Here is a 19954-nt window from a genome sequence, read left to right on the forward strand (position 1 = left end):
GAAACTGTTCTCTCTCTCTCTTTTTCTTTTGAAGTGTATGGGTAAGTCCCAATGACCCTGCCTGCTTTTGTTTTTTGGATAGAAATATGGAAGGAACAAGTATGTTTGCTTCTTGATGAGCAACAAATTGGGATAGAGTGCTATTCAGAAAACTCAGATTGAGTGAGAATACTCCTTTAAACACAAATGCCTTCCTTCGTATGGAAAGCTAGTGCCTCTGGGAGGAGCAGTCTAACCCAACCTGATCCTTGAGGTGCTAGCTTTCCCAGTGTGGGCCCTTTTTCAGTACTGCCTGCACATCTTCCTTGGAGGTACTCCAAAAAGATCAGAGCCTGAAAGCCTATTATAAGAATGTAAGCAGCACTGTAGCTGGATCAAGCCAAAGGCCCATGTAGTCCAGCATCCAGGTCTCACAGTGGCCATCTAAACGTCTCTTGGAAGCTCGCAAGCAGGATCTGAGTGCAACAGCTCTCACGCCACTCGTGCTTCCCAGCAACCGATAATCAGACGTACCACACTCTGGAGAAATATCAGATCAGAATGCGGATGGATGAGTTGCATATCTGAATGGCCAACCAAACCACATTAAATAAGAAAGCCCTAGCATCTCAAGGAGAAGCCTAGGTTAGAAGTACACTTCTTCCTGAGCTGCTAGATTTTCACAAGCAGCAGGTGGGGGAAGCATTTGAACATGCAATGCCTCCACCTGAACCAAAATTCAAAACTCCGAAGAAGAAGAAGAAGAAAATGAAACTGGTTAAAACTTTTATTTAACAAATTATATTAAGAATACAGGCTAAATTTTCAGACACAAACTTCCCTTTTAAAATACAAGGAAGGCAATCTAAAATAAATATGAAAGGATAATATTAATAGGATTAATTAATGAACGAGTTAATCCACTTTCAATGTCCCATCACAAATAAAATGCATAGCATCTTAAAAATACACACACACACACACCGCACATATGCACACACACACACACGCACAAATACAATACAACTGAAGATTCCCAACTGCATAAAAAAGTGTTTCTTTTTGCCTGTATGACCTGATGTCATAAAAAATTGTCAACTTCTTGTTAATGCATTTTATATTTGAGCACTCTTAAGTCGCCTGGGCAAAACAGACCCACAGTTGATGGTTTTTTTGAAAACAGAGCACCAAGCTTAATCATTAAGGGGGGGGGGAAGGGGGGGCTGGGGTTGTGTGACTCTCCAGTTTGAAAGTCATAGGGCTGCCATACGTCCGTTGCTCTGGATCTTAGCGTCTCTGTAAAAAACAACAACAGCTCAACAATTTTGGGGGTGTTCTGTGGTGCCCTCCAAATGTTGGTGAACAAAAAACCCCATTAGCCCCAGCAACTATAACCGAAGTTCAGGTACGACAGGAGCTGAGCAGCACCTGGGAAGCACATCGACAGCATCTGGAGCAGGCACAGCCAGACTCCCAACACACATGAAGCACAGCCAGTGGTTAACCTTGATGGTAATTGTAATCTAGCAACTCCTGCAGAGTCACAATCAACCCAATCCTAATGGAAGATTGTCTTCCATACCTACTTGGAAAATAACCAATTTACTCCACAGATTTGAAGAGAGGAAGGTGCCTTGTACTGAGACAGACCATTGGCCCTTCTAGTTCAGTACAGTGGTACCTTGGGTTACAAACTCCGCTAACCCGGAAGTAGTACCTCGGGTTGAGAACTTTGCCCCAGGATGAGAACGGGAATCACGTGCTGGCAGCACTGCAGCAATGGGAGGCCCCATTAGCTAAGGTGGTACCTTGGGTTAAGAACGGTTTCAGGTTAAGAACAAACTTCCGGAACGAATTAAGTTTGTAACCCGAGGTACCACAGTAATGTCTACGCTGACTTGCAGTAGCTCTCCAGGGTCTCAGGCAGGAGGAGGGTCTCTCCAAGCCCTGGAGATTTCATAAACTGAAACTGGGATCTTCTGCGGGCAAAGCAGGCGCTCTGCCAGTGAATTTTAAACCCATTTGAGCTATCAGATGCTCCTTAATGCATTCAGTCGTGGCATCATCATTGCTGAGGAAAGCTGGGAATCACTTTCACAATTGCAGCTGCACTTTTTTCAGCCACTATAAAATCACAGGAGTAACACCACTTATATCCAGCCCAGTGCGTTGTCTCATGTTTGTCTCTGAGATCTTTTTCAGCCGTGGGCCGGTCCACCGTCCCTCAGACCATGTGGTGGGCCACACTATTGGGGGGGGGGGGTGAACTAATTCCTTTGCCCCACAAATAACCCAGAGATGCATTTTAAATAAAAGGACACATTCTACTCATGTAAAAACACACAGATTCCTGGACCATCTGCGGGCCGGATTTAGAAGGCGATTGGCCCACGGGCCTTAGGTTGCCCACCCCTGATCTAGAGGAACACATGGCCAATGCCAAGGAACCAACCCCTTTGTCTCCCCCCCATGGCGGTTGCTGAAATGACCCACAGGAAGCACTTAAAAAGGTCAGTGAGACTTGCACATGTATGCACACAACAAAAGAGATGTGTGTGCAAATTGTTGCATTTGGCAATGTACAGACAGCTTGCATCACTTTCTTTTTCTGAGACAAAGCATCACCTGTGAAACACATTTGTCATTGTTTGAAAAAGACAATGTAGGCTGTTCAGAACACACTAAATGCTATACCAGCAACCTCCAGTGGGGGGAGACAAGGGTCAACCTGTGCTTTTCCAGGAGATAAAGGGCTGGTTGTGAAAGTCTCTGTGGGCCTCTCAACAAGGAAGAGGGGGGACTCACGTGGTTTCTGTATGCTCTCATTTTAGGTACAGACTGCCCCCTACAGGAAAAATTAACAGTGGCAGGCTCCAACGCACCAGCTTTTTCCATGTTTGTAAGAAAAGGGACTTGGTCTTCAAAATAATCACCCTGGCACTATCAACCTATTTTTTTCATTTCATTTTTTCATTTCTTCTAATGAGCCATAGGGCCTAGTTCTCAGCTGAGGTGGTAAGCCTTTTTGTGGACCTGACCCCCAACAATAATCCCGTCACCTAGCATGTCAGATCAAAAGGGGGTAACCTAGACTTTCCCCTGACATGCTAGATTGGCTTTTGTGTATGTGTTGGATGGGGAACAGTCTATGATGTGAGTCCCCACCTGCAGTTTCAAGTGGTACATTCCAGCCATAGCTTTTGCTGCTCCATGGGTAATCTTTGGGGTTCAGAGTGGAAAACAGGGCTGAGGGAGAACAGTGACAAAGACAGCAGCATGTAGATCAGGGGTGGGAAACCTGTGGCACTCCTGCTCCCATCAGCCCTAGCTAGCATGGTCAATGTCAGGGATGATGGGAGTTGTAGTCCAACAGCTACTAGAGGGCTACGGCTTCCCCACCCTTGCTTTAGAAGACGGATTCTTCAGATAAAGACGGCGGGGAAATATATGTCAAAAACCTGGAGGAGAGAATGGCCCATGAAAACACTCTTATCAAGTAAACACTGCTGTGAACTGTGAGGGAATGAAGCAGCAGCAACTCAGTCCACCAAAAAGCTTAAGATCTGCCCACCCACCCACTTGGGCTGGAGAGGATTCTTGTAACTCTGGAGTTGGAAGCAGTACTGGGTCAGCCTATAAGCAGACTAAGCACATGCTTAGGGCACCAGCAAAGCAGAGGCACCAAAAAAGAAGAGAAGAAAAAAAGACACTTTAAAAAGACTTTGACATTTGGTATTTCAAAAAAGCATTGAAGTTGTCGTCATAGGAAAAATCTGAATTTTGTTAGACATAGAATAGTAGCCAAATGGGAGATTAGGGCTACAGATAATAAAGTACTAGGAACATCCCACACCGTCAGGAGGAAGATGGTATGTCTATATCAACCTTCATCCATGCACTTAACCTCGGAAGAACAATTAAAGAACATGCTTGCCAAACAACTCACAAGAGCAGCTGCCTTTCTATGACCACCGTGTTTTAATTTGAAGACTGTTAGACAATCATTATTTACATGTTACACAGCTGAACCTTTCCACCTGAAGAGGGCAGTGGGTGGGGAGAAGTGGTAATAATCCTGTCCCTCTTTGCTGCCCCTCAAAAACATTTTGTTCTCTCCGGCAGGGACTCTCAAACAGCAGCACATGAGATCACACAGGCTTTCCGAAATAACATTAAAAAATAATAATACAGTTAACAGATTTCACCAAGACATGCATTTGGGTCTCGAACAAGACACTTGTCGTGAGCATGCTGGAGACTGAAGTTTAAAGTTGTCCTTGGACTGGCGAAGTGGGACCAGACTTGTTGTGAACTGAAGTCTTAACTCCCTTCTCAGGAGGCTTCCAGAGGCACACATGGTGGTCGCTCTCATCATCAAGCAGCCAATAGGGGAGACAAAGACTTTAGGAGCCAGCTGCTGCGACCGGCATGTTTTGATTGGCTGTTTTCTTAGCTGCCATATTCAAGTATTTCTGGGGAGAGAATGGAAGTCTGGACATCTTTCCAGGCAGTCTGCATTCAGAGACAGATAGACAGAGTGCACCACAGAGCATCTCCCAAGCTTCCAGGCAAAGATCTAGGTCTATTTCTTTTCAGCTGGAAAAAAGAAGCGCCCCCCCCCCCCCACCAACAGGCCTTGGAAACCAAGTAAGGTGGATAGCATGATCTTTGGATGAAGAATGGCTTTGCTAGTGGGACTGGGAGAGTGGATCTCCAGGCTTCTTCATGAGCCAGAGGGAAGTCCAGGCCACAAAAGGTCTTCAGCTCATTTCCAACTGCAGACAATTGGCTGTGTGGGATTTTCATGGCAAAGAAGGCAAAATTGTTGGCTTTTCTTGTTTACTTTCTTCCCTCCTCCAGTGCTGAGTGAAACTGTCACAGGTTATGGAAGAACACCAGCCAACCAAAAGCACAACCCAGTTTATTGTCTCTGTTCAGTCCAGACATAAACCTCAACCTTGTATAGAGATTGAGGTACAAGTTTAGAACCAATGATACGCTGTGATTTCAGAGTCCCACATGAGCAGTAAGACTGCACTGAATTGGCGGTATTCCAGAATCAGCTGGGAGATCACTGTTAAAAGCCACAGATGAGGTGGCTGTGGCTTCCTAGATGGCGCAAGGCGTTTTGGAAAAAGATGCCTTCACTGGATTTTAACCTGGCAGAACCAGTTATCAGAAACAAAGCAAAGATCATCATAAAAAAGGCGATGGACCAACACATCCATCAATCCAACACATTGGTTAGCACGGTTATGATGCAGAGTGGACCCTGAAAGGAGATATGGGAGGTCAAGACAGTTGATGAAAAGGGTTAACGCAGCCAAATCAAAATCTCTGAAGCAAGAAGAGATATCAAAAATAAAAAGAGAGAAACAAAGAAGAAATAAACCCTATCCAGTTATTTTGTACAAAGACAGCGACAAATCATCAGACACAAGAAAGAGAAAGAAAGAGAGAGTCCCCTTTGCTGGAAAGGGTTCCAGTAACACTGCTTTTGTGGGGAGGGGAGAATAAAGGGGTTTGGGGAAAAGGTTACGTGGAGAGGAGGGGAATCACTCTCCCCTCTCAGTAGTACATGTGCTTCCCCTCTCCGTGGCACCCAGGGGTGGGGGCTTCAGGACTGCTGGAGCTGTGGACATCGAGTGGGGCTCGGGGGGAGCCTGGCTGCAGCGCTCTGCTCTGTCCGGAAGCTGTAATCGTACTGTGGGAAACAGAAATAGAGATGTGTTGAACTGGATTCACAGATAAGCCACACCACACAACCATCAAGACAGCCAAGGCAGCTGAGGAATGGACACCTAGAGATTTTAAAGCAGACTCTTTCCAAGCTGACCTCACTTGTGTTTGGGTAACAAAGAGAGGCTTAGGTCATCATCCACCACATGCATTTAAAGCACATGGCTTCTCCGCAAAGAATCCTGGGACATGTAACTTGCCTCCTTAAAGGTAAAGGGTAAAGGTAAAGGTACCCCTGCCTGTACGGGCCAGTCTTGACAGACTCTAGGGTTGTGCGCTCATCTCACTCTATAGGCCAGGAGCCAGCGCTGTCCGCAGACACTTCCGGGTCACGTGGCCAGCGTGGCCAGTGTGACAAGCTGCATCTGGCAAGCCAGCACAGCACACGGAACGCCGTTTACCTTCCCGCTGGTAAGCGGTCCCTATTTATCTACTTGCACTTAAGGGTGCTTTCGAACTGCTAGGTGGGCAGGCGCTGGGACCGAACGACGGGAGCACATCCCGCTGCGGGGATTCGAACCGCCGACCATGCGATCGGCAGGTCCTAGGCGCTGAGGTTTTACCCACAGCGCCACCCGCGTCCCTTAACTTGCCCCCTTACAGAGCTATAAACCCAAGCACCCTTAAACTACAGTTCCCAAGATTCTTTGGGAGGTGGTGAAGCCACTTTAAGAGGTTCCCCATGCCCCTGGTTGGCTTTCTCTAGGGAATGAGTCTTCCATGTGGCAATCCCTGGCTTGTGGAACCCCTTACCAACAGAGGTTTGGCATGAAGCACCCTTCCCTTCCTGAAGATGACTTCAGGAGGGAAAAAAGGTTTAGTCAGGTCTTTATATCACTATATTTTTCCTTTCAACCCATCAGCATTTACGGATGTTTTTAATTATGGTTTCATGCATCTCTTGCTCATATTACAGTGGTATCTCGGGTTACATACACTTCAGGTTACAGACGCTTCAGGTTACAGACTCCGCTAACCCAGAAATAGTACCTCAGGTTAAGAACTTTGCTTCAGGGTGAGAACAGAAATCGTGCTCTGGCGGTGCATTAGCTAAAGTGGTGCTTCAGGTTAAGAACAGTTTCAGGTTAAGAATGGACCTCTGGAACGAATTAAGTACCTAACCCATGGTACCACTGTGCATTCCGCCTTGCTGTATTTTTATGGAAGTGCATATTATGATTTTGCAAACAAACAAACAAACAAAGTGCTTTAAGTGTAAGGTGTAGATGTGACCAGAATCCCTAAATTAGGTAATCTCCTTAAGTGATTTTGGGGTGGGGAGTGTGTGGAGGGAGTGTTAGTTCAGGGGTAGGGAAGCTGTGGTCCAGGGGCCAAATCTGGCCCTCCCTTTTATCTGGCACTCACTCCAAACCATATATATCCCTCACTGGCCCTGCTTTGCACCCTTCTTGCTTGAGTGTTGCTGTTCCTGGCTGAAATGTGTTTTTGCCTCTTGTTTCCCTGGATGGAGGACAGAAAGAAGCATGTGCAGGAACCAAGTTAGTGCACAAAGCTTTAACATTTAAACTGGTCTGGGGAAAAGTTCTGAGAGCCAGACAGAAAGGCCTGGGGGCCGCATTAAACTATTTGGCCTCAGGTTTTTTTGGGGTTTTTTTGACATGCAGTGGCAGAGTAAGTACAACCATCTCCTCAACACATGGAAGTTCTTTCAGCTGGGGAGGGTGTGTGTGGAGGATTCCAAATCATCTGTTCCTGCAGATGTCCCTAAAAGCCCTTGGCTCCTGCCAGAAGGGATTAAACCAGAGAAGTGTCTTCATTGAGCTGTTACTTAAATCAGCATTTACTTCAAAGCCTAGTGTGAAGAACAGTACATGTAGAAATACTGCCACCTTGTGGCCAAACCACAGTGCAACACCAAAAGTAAACATTTGAATACTCAATACTGTTTTCTTACTGGCTGGTCCCATCTTACTTCCTGGATGAGACCAGAGATCCATCTAGCTCAGCATTACCTGTGACCATAGGAAGCCTGCTAATAATATTAATAGGCTCTTGTGTATTTCTGAGGCTTTAAAGCACATGCTGCAATCTGCAGGGTAAGCCAGTATTGATGTCCTGAGAGTGAAGCTGCCCACAAGCCACTGCTAACAAGATGCTCCTGCTCTAGACTCCAACCAGCTACTCAGCCATGCCTTCGTGCAGCATACACTAAGAGGGTGCCAGTTTACTTGTATCTTACCCGATGCTGAACATTCTGTGGCTTCTGGAGGCCAGTGATCATGCTCAGTCCCTCAAGGGGTCTGGGTTTAGGGTCCTCCATCACATTTCAGCTTTTTTTTTAATTATAAAAAAATACTGTATTTTTCGCTCTATAAGACACACTTTTCCCCCTCCAAAAACTAAGGTGAAATAAATGTGTGTGCGTCTTATGGAGTGAATGCAGGCTCCATGGCTTCAGCGATAGCAACACGAAGCCTCCGAAGAGCAGTGGGAGCACTCCGCCGCGCTCCAGAGGCTTCCGGGTTGCTTTCGCTGAAGCCTGGAGAGCGAGAGGGGTCGGTGCGCACCGACCCCTCTCACTCCCAAGGCTTCAGTGAAAGGAGGCTTCAGGCGGCTATCCCTGAAGCCTGGAGAGCGAGAGAGGTCCTGGCGCTGCACAGAGAGGGAGAGCTGCGCAGCGCCCCTTCAGTGAAGCGGGAGGAGAAATGGAAGGGGCTCCGTTTCTCCTGCCGCTTCACTGAAGGGGCGCTGCGCAGAGAGGGGCAGATTCCCCCCCCCCTGTTCTCCCCCTCTAAAACAAGGTGCGTCCTATGGTCGGGTGCATTCTATAGAGCGAAAAATACGGTAGTTTCGCATGCCTACGTATCTTAGGTTCCACATCAAACAAGCATTGCTTCATTCACAGTAGCCCAATTTTTGTGCCATTTATGCTGGCATGGAACCTCTGAAGTTTTCTGTTAAAGAGGGAAAGCTGTTTCCAGATTAAGAGGAGGCAGCTGAGGTCACTAGTGTTGTAAGAACAGCTTGATCTTCAAGCCCCGTGGAGGACCTTAAGGTCCATAAATAGCAACATCCTAGAGGTCCCAGGCCCTAAGGAAGATAGATTAGCCTCAACCCATAAAAAGAGAGAGAGAGAGAGAGAGAGAGAGAGAGAGAGAGAGAGAGAGAGATTAGCCTCAACCAGAGCCAGGGCCTTTCCAATACTGGCTCCGGCCTGGTGGAACGCTCTGTCTCATGAGACCAGGGCCCTGCAGGATCTGATTTTTTTCCACAGGGCCTGTAAGACACAGTTGTTCTGCCTGGCTTTTGGCTTGGAATCCACTTGATCCCCTCCCCCTCTTTCTTTCCTTTTTCCTTTCTCCTTCTGTGATGGAACTCCTATTTGGGGACTTCCCTGGCTTTTTTCTGGCCCACGTAGGACCAGTCTGGATAGTTGGCCTTGGTGAAGATTTGACGTTTTCATCCCCAAAAAGTTTTTGATTTGAGTTTCTACTGAATTGAGGCTGCATTTTAATGTTGTATTTTAATCTTGTTTTTAAGTTGTATTTTAATCAATTGTTTTATACCTGGTGTTAGCTGCCCTGAGCCCGGTCTTGGCTGGGGAGGGCGGAGTATAAATCATCATCATCATCATCATCATCATCTAGCCTAGGATTGCTGTTTCTACCCTGGAACCCTCCAGTCAAAAGAGTCCTCTACCCCTGTCATTACCTGCACAACAAAGACCTGCCATTTGAAGACAGACTGTCCCCATTTAACATCACAGCTACTAGCTATTTGTAGACCTATCTCCTCCACGAATGTGTCTAAGCTCTTAAAAACCGTCTAAGGCAGCAGTCATCACTATAACTTGTGTCACAGTCTTCATCCTTACACCACGGCCCACAAATGCCTTGAACATCTGAAAGACCCTCTCCTTCCCTAGGCCTTCTCAGGTGCTGAAACCAGCAGGGGGTGGGGCTTGGTAGTTCCTCCACCCTCAGAGGTTTGGGATGGTGGTGGCCCAGGAGAGGGCAATTCTCTGTGGAGACCCCTAAGCTGTGGAACTCCCTCCCCCACAGAGATGCATCATTCATTGATTTCCTTTATTAGACATATTAGTCACTTGTCACCCAAAGGTATCCAAGCAACTTACAGCAAAAAGAAAAAAACAATGCCTATTACCATGGGGAGAAGGTGGGGGGCGATCATGTAATATATTAATATTTCATATAACGTAACATCCATTTAAAAAAATACTCAAATAATAAACAAAGCACAACTAAAGTAAGGGTAAAGGTACCCCTGCCCGTACGGGCCAGTCTTGACAGACTCTGGGGTTGTGCGCCCATCTCACTTAAGAGGCCAGGGGCCAGCGCTGTCCGGAGACACTTCCGGGTCACGTGGCCAGCGTGACATCGCTGCTCTGGCCAGAGCCAGAGCCGCACACGGAAACGCTGTTTACCTTCCCGCTGGTAAGCGGTCCCTATTTATCTACTTGCACCCGGAGGTGCTTTCGAACTGCTAGGTTGGCAGGCGCTGGGACCGAGCAGCGGGAGCGCACCCCGCCTTAGGGATTCGAACCGCCGACCTTTCGATCGGCAAGCCCTAGGCGCTGAGGCTTTAACCCACAGCGCCACCTGCGTCTAATTTATGAATTATGAATTTATGAATTTATGAAGTCTAATTTATGAATTAGACTTGCTAATTTATAAAAAAAAACCTTAACCTCCCCCTAATCCAAAACTCATTCACATCAAACCAACTGTTTCCCCCACTTTAACCTCCCCACCCTACCCCACCCAGAAGTCTGGTGTCAAGGCCAGCTGCTGCTGGGTGGTCCAATGCCCGCCAGCGATTCTCCTCTCCCTTCGGGGGGGGGGGGGGGCGGCGTAGCAAAGCAGGAAGATGGCATTGAAAGTTTTACCTGCTTTGCGACGGCAGCAAGAATATTATTGGCACAAAATTGGAAGCAAGAAGTAATACTGACAAAAGAAGAATGGAGGATGAAACTGATGGACTATGCAGAATTTGACAAATTAACAGGAAGAATTTGAAACCTGAGGGACCAGAGATTCACAGAAGACTGGTGTAAATTTACGGACTATTTGAAAAGTAATTGTGATGATCAGATTACACTTGTAGGTCTGCAAGAAGTTTTGTAAGGTGAATTATTGCAAAAATGGTAAAGAGGAAGAATTGTTAGTTAAGATAATTAAAGGCAATATGAATTTAAGAAATGCAGAAGAAGTGATAAGAATGGTGGATCATCAGAAGTGCTGATTGAAGTCCAAAATGATTGTATAAGAAGTGAAGTTTTGTTGTATGTATGATAATATCAACATGTTAAAATTATTTAAAAAAATACTATATAAAAAAAGAAAGTTTTACCTGCTTTGCAATTGACTCAGCTACTGCTCTCCTTCCCCGCCCCCCTGCAAATCTGTTCCAGAGTTTTCCCCAACCCTCCAGAGCATATTTGGGGAGGGGACAGGAGAGGGGATAAAGTCCTGTTGCACAGGCCTGTACTTTTATTTAGGGCTTAACCACACTTCTGCCTGTCCAGCCACTTTACCCTGGGGTAATCCACTGCCCATTGTTGAACTGGAACAGAAGTCAATCTGCAGAAAGGCAAACAAAGGTGATTGACTTTATGGGACTGGCTGAGATGACGGGCAGAATCCGGGACCAGGGGAAAGAGACAGTGGAAGAGGACTGGAAGAATTTCAAAATATATCTTAAAAATAACTGTAAAATTGAGGAATGTTAAGATGTCAGGGGGTAAGAAGTAAAGAATTGCAGCAGTAAACAAAAAAAAAAACTTAAGAAATATTTACGAAAAGGAACTAAGACAATGGACTTAAGGGTTGCTAAAGAATTTTTAAACAAGGATGCAGGGATGGGGAGGTATGGGGAAGTCAAAGAAAAAAGGCTATGAACCGATGAGTATGAAGTTATATTGTGTTACACTGTTCTTTATTTTATGTGTGGAAAATTAATAAAAATTATTATAAAAAAAAAAAAAAAAAAGAAGTCAATCTGCAGAAAAACCAAATGATGTTTGTTCCGACTGAGTGGCAAACAGCAGGGAAAGCAACAAGGTGACAGAAAGACCGCTCAGACCTGGGACAAGAGGAAGTGTGGGCGAGCTGTTTGTTGAATATCGCCCACCTTATGACACCTTCATTATACAGCTTCCAGCAAATGCTGCAGGTGCACCCCTTTACCTTGGCTTTTGATACCTTATGTGTATATATATTTTTGACCCACCTTATTATTTTTGCTATTTTATATTTGCTATTATATTTGCTATTTTTGTTGTTTTCAATATTGTGTTTTAATGTTGTAACCTAACCTGGGACCTTAGAGTGAAGAGTGGGAAATAAATAAATAAATAAATAAATAAACAAATAAATAAATGTAATAAAAAAAATATTTTGTGTTAGCATAGGCAGTTTGTATGCAACAGCACAGGTTAACACTGATACTTTCTGAGTGTAATTTAAGACAGCTTATGTTTATTTATCAGAAGCACATTCAGGCTTCACTATCTGAATGCAAGACATTCTCAGGAAATTGTTTGTTAGGCAAGTGTTCACATAATGAGTCAATGATTTCCACTGATTCCAGTGGCGTAGCGTGGGGGGTGCAGGGGGGGCCGGCCGCACCGGGCGCAACATCTGGGGGTTAGGGAAATCCACGGGTTAGGGGGCGCAAATCCACGGGTTAGGGGGCGCAAATCCATGGGTTAGGGGGCGCAAATTACTTGCCTTGCCCCGGGTGCTGATAACCCACGCTACGCCACTGACTGATTCCTTTGGGGAAATATCTAATGTGTTCCCAATAATGGAATTTCAACCTTCAAATGACAGGGAAAAACTAGGAAAATCTAGGAAAACCTTGCAAAACAAGTATGAAAATGAAAGTTCTCTTATTTGTCTGATCTCTCCCCCTTCTTCCCTGCAAGGTTTCTGGTGAAGTGGCTGCCAAGGACCAACAAAACACAGAAAGTAAGGCTTCTTAAAGGTTGCTTTTTTGTTTGTAGTACAGGGGTACCTCGGGTTAAGTACGGTACTTAATTCGTTCCGGAGGTCAGTTCTTAACCTGAAAATGTTCTTAACCTGAAGTACCATTTTAGCTAATGGAGCCTCCCGCTGCCGCCACGCCACCGGAGCACGATTTCTGTTCTCATCCTGAAGCAAAGTTCTTAACCCGAGGTACTATTTCTGGGTTAGCAGAGTCTGTAACCTGAAGCGTATGTAACCCGAGGTACCACTATACTACACACAGGTCAGGTTGATATCTGAATCTATGGTGTGTATGGCACAACTTCGGTATTAATTCCTTGTGTCTGGATAAGTGGATTTCTGTACAATGAGCATTTGGAGAGACCCCAAAAGGAGGTGGAGTTGGAGCCAATGAAAGGCAGAGCCAACTAATTCTGATTTTGTTCCCATTCTCTTTGCTGCTGAGTTATACAAGGGCAATATTGAGACCTGAAGAAGCAGCAGTTGATGGGCAGGGCCAGCCCTTGGTTTAGATGTAAGAAGGCAGGTAGTGTAAAAAAACACACTGGGGCCTAATTTGAATAGTAGAGTGCCTGGTATCTGGTGGGCAGAGCTTGTGTGTTTTGCTCTAGAATCAGCCCCTCCCTTCAGGGTGTGTTCAGTTAAGAATGTCAGTTGAGAGGAACCAACTGCCTCTTCTTGTTTCTTGCCTCATGATGTTGCTTTAGTTTCTCTCAGTCATTGTTATTTTGTTAGTTTTCTTTATTATTAAAGCTTAGTTTACATTTACGTGAGCCACTTATTTTTCTCAAAGAAAAAGAAACTCTGCTGAAGAATGGTGGAATACAGTGGATGCTCGGGTTGTGAACATGATCCGTGTGGGATGCACATTCACAACTCGCAGAGTCATGTCTGCGCACACATGGGTTGCAATTAGGCGCTTCTGTGCATGCACAAAGCACGATTTAGCGCTTCTGCGCATGTGCGACCACCAAAACCCGGAAGTAACCCATTCTGGTACTTCCGGGTTTCGGCGGTCTGAAACCCCAAAAAACACAACCTGAAGCATCTGTAACCCGAGGTATATACTAAACTTGGGCGAGTGAGAGGATATTTCCAGTTTACCAGGAGGACTGATTTTGTTAATCATCCCACCCCCCCACAACAGGCAGGTGGGGGCTGGCTGAGGTTGGAGGGGCAGTGCCATATTCAACGAATGAACCAGCTTCTAAATTCTCCCTTGCTGCCCCTCATACTTTTGAACCACCACCCAGGATGCCTCCATAACAGCAGAAAGACTTGGGAGGCCACATTTGACCCTCAGGTCTGAAGTTCCTTAGCCAAAAACAGCACTAAACTAGATGGACCAATGGTCTGGCTCTATATAAGGCAGCTTCTGACATTCCCAGAATTTGGGAGCATAATTTGAGCGTTTGGGCTTGCCTCTGCAACCATGTGGGATTGAATGATCCAGTCGCTCCTGGTGCCACAAAACTACACTGCCTTTAGTGAAGCTACAACCTGCACTTATTCTAGAAGCTGTCGGTCGATGACAGACAATGCCTCTTTTGTTGGGGTCTTCGGGAAATGACTAGTGCCACTGGATAATGTAGCTAAACTAAAGAAAGCAGATGGTGAAATGGAAATGCCTTCCTCACAACGGTTGTAAACACAAGAAATGGAAATATATCAGGCAATGGAATTTGAACGTATGGAAGTAGGCTAGAATTAAGTGACAAGGAAAAAATATGGAATAATATTCCAATATATGCTCACAGTAGAGAATTTTAACATGGACATAGGTGGAAGAATTTACTATTGCTCAATACGGAGGAATGGTGGTGGGAATTAAGGGAGCTAAAGTAGGGTTGTCATATTTCAAAAAGTGAAAATCTGGAAACAAAAGTTGTTGAATTTTTTTTTTTTTGCAAGATCTATAAAAAGTAGTAGTAGTTTTCGAGCTTTTTAAAGGAAATTCACCCCCCAAAAACATGGGTATTCCCAGACATTTTAACTGATTTCCAGACCTAGGTAAAGTAAATATTAAAGAAAAAACATGGTTGATACCCTCTTGGACTTTCTGTGGGAAAAATAAATGAATGGTTCTGAGAAACTTTGACTTAAATATTGTTTAACAGAAAGTGGAGAAGGTCATGGACTGAATGTCTTAAATATTTTTTTCCTTTTAATGTTAACTGATAGATGGAAAACCAGTTTTCTCTGCTGTTGCTTTTCATTGTCATTTTCATTTCATTTCATTTTGCTCCTCTCTCTCTCTCTCTCTCTCTCCTTCTCCTTCTTGTTTCTTTCTTTTTTCTTTTTCATTTCTCTTTGGAGTCCTATGTATGGGACCTTTGTTATGGTCCAGGGATTGTGTACTCATGGGGGTGGTGGATGGTTAATGGAGAGCCTTGGGTGAGAGACAAGGTAATGTGGATCTCTCAGGGTGAGAGGCTGGAAGGAAAAAGGACCCTGGGCAAGAGCTGGGAAGTGAGCTGGGGACTGAGAACGACCTTTTGGAGAAGACTCTGCATTTTACTTGTTATGTTTGCATTTTTTGGTAGCTGTTATTTTATTGTATTGTGAAAAACTTTAATAAAAAAATCTTACATAATTAGAAAATGCCTGGTGCCAAGGTGTGATGCAAAAGGAGTGCAAGTACAGTCATACCTTGGTTGTCAAACGCCTTGCGACTCGAATGTTTTGACTCCTGAACACCGCAAACTCGCAAGTGAATGTTCGAGTTTGCAAACGTTCTTTGGAACATGAACGTCCGATGTGGCTTCCAAGTGCAGGAAGCTCCTGCAGCCAATCGGAAGCAGTGTCTTGGTTGTTGAACATTTTTGGAAGTCGAACGGACTTCTGGAACGGATTCCATTCGACAACCAAGGTACAACTGTAGAGCATTCCAAAGTGGAGCAAACCTTGCTGAAAAGAGAAGCTGCAAAGCAGTGCCTGATTCCGATGACACAAACTGCTCTGTTTAGCTGCCCTTGCTATGGGCAATGACTGGAAGGGAATCTGATCCTGGTTTTGATGTTTTGGTTACTAAGACATGATTAAGCCAAAAGCCACAGTAGAGCAACAGCCTTCATTAAAGCCCACCAAAATGTCACAAACTAATGTGCAACCTTTTGAGTCATTCGGGGCTTTTCACCAGCTGAGTGCTATGCAATGGAGGGCAGGGCATCTGTTCTGTATGCAGAAGCTCCCAGGTTTAATCCACAGCATCACTTGGTAGGGGCTAGGAGGTACCTCTGTCTGAAAAACTGGAGAGCTGCTGCCATTTAGTGTAGACAACACAGAGCTAAATGTAGCAATGGTCTGACTCAATATAAGGCAGCTTTTGCCCAGGAAGGGCTGTAGATCACTGGTAGAGCATCTGTTTTGCTCATAGGAGGTCCCGAGCATCTCTAGGTAGGGCCAGGGCACACGTGCTGTTGGAAACTCTGGTGTTCTCCTGCCAGTCAGTGTTTACAGTACTGAGGTAGATGGACCCAGAGTCTGGCACAGTATAAGGTAGCTTCCTATATTCCTATGTGGGGCTGGATGGGGATGATGAGGGGAGGGGGATGCAAAGACAGACATTGTGCTGGATGTTGAAGCTATGAGTGTGAATTTTGTCCAAAGACCAGAACATAAAGCCCAGCAAACCAAGTTTGGATGCAAAAGGAAACAGAGTGTTTAAATCAGGGATGGGGAGTCTGTGGCCCTCCAGAAGTTGTTGGACTCAGTGGAGAAATGTGCATACATATACATATACATATACATATGTATATATTGCATTTTTGTTTAAAAGGAAAATATATTCTGTGAGCTCTGTGACTGCAACGTGGCCTTGTTTTGTTATAATGTGACAAGCCTGTTTGGCAGTTGGTTGCTAGGTAACAGGATTTGGCAGGAGAGGGGAGGCTGCCTTAAGACTTAGTGGGTGGGATTAGGGCTAAGAGTAGGCAAATGTCAGTCTGATTGGCTGGAGGTTTCAGTCAGTTGGACAGTTAACGGCTCAGCAACAGATTCAAATCTCCGTTCAGCGATGAAACTTACTAGATGACTGTGCACCAGTTAACAACAACAACATCTATCATCATCATCATCATGCCATCCATTTGACTGGGTTGCCCCAGCCGCTCTGGGTGGCTTCCAACAAATTCAAACATCGAACACAGCAAAACATCAGACATACAAAAACTTCCGTATACAGGACTGCCTTTAGATATCTTATAAAAGTCAGATAGTTGTTTATCTCCTTGACATCTGATGGGAGGGCGTTCCACAGGATGGGCGCGACTAACAATAAGGCCCCCTGTCTGGTTCCCTGTACAGTGTTACCACGGGTTACATATGCTTCAGGTTACATACGCTTCAGGTTACAGACTCCGCTAACCCAGAAATAGTGCTTCAGGTTAAGAACTTTGCTTCAGGATGAGAACAGAAATCGTGCTCTGGCGGTGCAGCGGCAGCAGGAGGCCCCATTAGTTAAAAGTGGTGCTTCAGGTTAAGAACAGTTTCAGGTTAAGAACGGACCTCTGGAACGAATTAAGTACTTAACCCGAGGTACCACTGTAATTTCATTTCTCAGTGAGGGAACCACTGGAAGACCCTCAGAGGTGGACCTCAGTGTCCAGGCTGAACGATGGGGGTGGAGACACTCCTTCAGGTATACAGGGTCAAGGCAGTTTAGGGGTTTAAATGTCAGCGCCAACACTCTGAATTGTGCTTGGAAACGTACTGGGAGCTAATGTTGATATTTTAGGACCGTTGTAATATGGTTCCAATGGCCGCTCCTAGTCACCAGTCTAGCTGCCGCATTCTGGATTAGTTGTAGTTTCCAAATCACCTTCAAAAACCTGTCATTGTGCTATCGGTGTGGTTGAGTCCACCAAACACATTCTCTTGACTTGCCCTTCTTATGCAGAGCTTAGACAAAATTTTATAGACCCACTCCTATGTCAACTTAGCTTCCTACCCGGAGAAAACCAGGTTTTACACTTGCTGAATAATGTTACTAGAGCTATACCTTTCTTGGTGGCCAAATTTCTTTTTTTAGCCTTTAAGCGTCGCAAGACTATAATTGACTGTATTGATATGGGGCTATCTGTTTAGCCCTTTTTAGTGTTAGCTAAGCTCTAAAAGCTCTAAAAGCTTTCTGGATGTTTTAACTGTGTATTGACAAATGTATTTGTATTTTTTTTTTCCCTGACTGACGGTCGAATAAAAAGGTTGAAATCACCTTCAAAGGTAGCCCTACATAGAGCACATTGCAGTAATCCAAGTGAGAGATAACCATGGGATCTACCACTCTGACAAGACGGTGCGCAGGCATAGGGTCTCAGCCAGTGTACCAGATGGAGCTGTTAAGACTGTTGCCCTGGACACAGAATTAATCTGCACATCCATGGACAGCTGTCCTGGTCTTTCAGGGGTACAGTTACTCCATTCAGGACCAGGGAGTTCTGCACACCCACTTGCCCTTTGTCCCCCAGATATAATAATATTGTCTTGTCAGGATTCAATCTTAATCTGTTAGCCACCATCCATCCATCTTCCAACCTCCTCCAGACACTCACATAGGACATTCACCATCAACACTTTTTCTAATTTAAATGAGCTGAGTATAATCTGCATACTGGTGAACACACAGCCCAAACCCAGTGGTTTCATTTAGATGTTAAAAGTATGGGGGAGTGGACAGAGCCCTGATTTACCTCACAAGTGATCATCCAGGCATCTGAGCATTCACCCACAACACTACTTTCTGGACACGGCCTAGGAAGGAGTAGAACCACTGCATAACAGTTCCCCCAGCTCCCAGCCCTGCTAGAGGGTTCAGAAGGATACCATGGTCAATGGTATCAAAAACCGCCGAAAGATCTAGCAGAACTAGGAAACAGCTGTCACCCCTCTCTCTAGTTCACTGGAGATCATTGACCAGCACAACCAAGGCAGTTTCAGTCCCATGATGGGGCCTGAATCCTTATTGGAAGGCGTGCCTGGAGTTGTTCCACAACCACCCATTCAATCACCTTGCTGAGGAATGGAAGATTTGAGACAGGGTGATAACTGGCCATAGCGGCCAGGTCCAAAGATGGTTTTTTAAGAAGTGGTTTAATAACCATCTCTTTAAGGGGTTCCGGGAAGACTCCCTCACAGAGAGAAGCATTCACTATCTCAGAGCCCACTGCTCAGCCTTCTCTGGCTCAGGATGGGCAGGGATCGAGAAAACGGGTGGTTGGTTTAACTTGTCTAAGCAGCCTGTCCACATCCTCAGAGGTAACAAGTTGGAATTGATCCCTTACAACCTGACTAGACAGAGCACTGGCATTCTCTTTCTCAACCTGCCCTACATAATAGCGTTGTTGTGAGGATAAAATATGATCACAGAATTCATCCCCCCCCCCCCAGAGACAGCTCTTAGCATTAGGTAAGTTCCTCTGAATTTTAGCGATAAACCCATGTAACTCACCATGAGCTGCTGGGAGGATAGGTAAAGGTAAAGGTACCCCTGCCCGTACAGGCCAGTCTTGTCCGACTCTGGGGTTGTGCGCTCATCTCACTCTAAAGGCTGGGAGCCAGTGCTGTCCACAGACACTTCCGGGTCACGTGGCCAGCATGACATCGCTGCTCTGGCGAGCCTGCACCAGCGCAGCACACGGAACGCCGTTTACCTTCCCACTATAAAGTGGTACCTATTTATCTACTTGCACTTAAGGGTGCTTTCGAACTGCTAGGTGGGCAGGAGCTGGGACCGAAAACGGGAGCTCACCCCGCCGTGGGGATTCGAACCGCCGACCATACGATCAGCAGGTCCTAGGCGCTGAGGTTTTACGCAGAGCGCCACCCGCTGGGAGGATAGCTGGTATACAAATAGAATGAATATTAAGAAGTTACTAAGCCATGTTAAGTTGTGGAATGGGCAGTGACCTGAAGGGGGAAAACAAAGTCACACTTTCCCCGCTATGAATGTGACCAAACCCCAGGATCATAATCTGATGTCATGAACTACGAGGGAAAAAGAGAACAGGTGTTCTTCTGTTTATGAAATGCTCTCCCCTGGGAAGACTGCTAGGTGCCAACTGTGATTATTTTGACCTCAGGCAAAGATGTTTTTGTTTTACAGTGATGCAAAAGCATTCTCCTTTCCTGCAATTTCTAGAAACAGGCATTCAGAAGCATACTGCCTTAGACTGTGGAGGCAGAGCACAGCTATCATGTTTAGTAGACAGTGGTAGCATTATTCTTCATGAATTTGTCTAATCCTGTTTTAAAGTCATCCAAGCTGGTGCTCA

The 19954-nt window shown here is 45.5% G+C and overlaps 1 protein-coding gene across 4 annotated transcripts in view; it reads right to left on the bottom strand.

The window, feature by feature from the left end:
* Nucleotides 1–748: 748 nt before the first annotated feature.
* The window catches only part of MVB12B (multivesicular body subunit 12B), a 101854-nt gene continuing 82648 nt past the window's right edge, over nucleotides 749–19954 (bottom strand). For all 4 annotated transcript variants that reach the window (XM_079962229.1, XM_079962231.1, XM_079962228.1 and 1 more), the window contains exon 10: nucleotides 749–5683. In XM_079962229.1, the coding sequence (XP_079818355.1) occupies nucleotides 5597–5683 (87 nt within the window). In that variant the 3' untranslated portion in view covers nucleotides 749–5596. The remainder of the gene's footprint in view (nucleotides 5684–19954) is intronic.

This window comes from Podarcis cretensis, assembly GCF_951804945.1.
Source record: "Podarcis cretensis genome assembly, chromosome: Z".
NCBI lineage: Eukaryota > Metazoa > Chordata > Lepidosauria > Squamata > Lacertidae > Podarcis > Podarcis cretensis.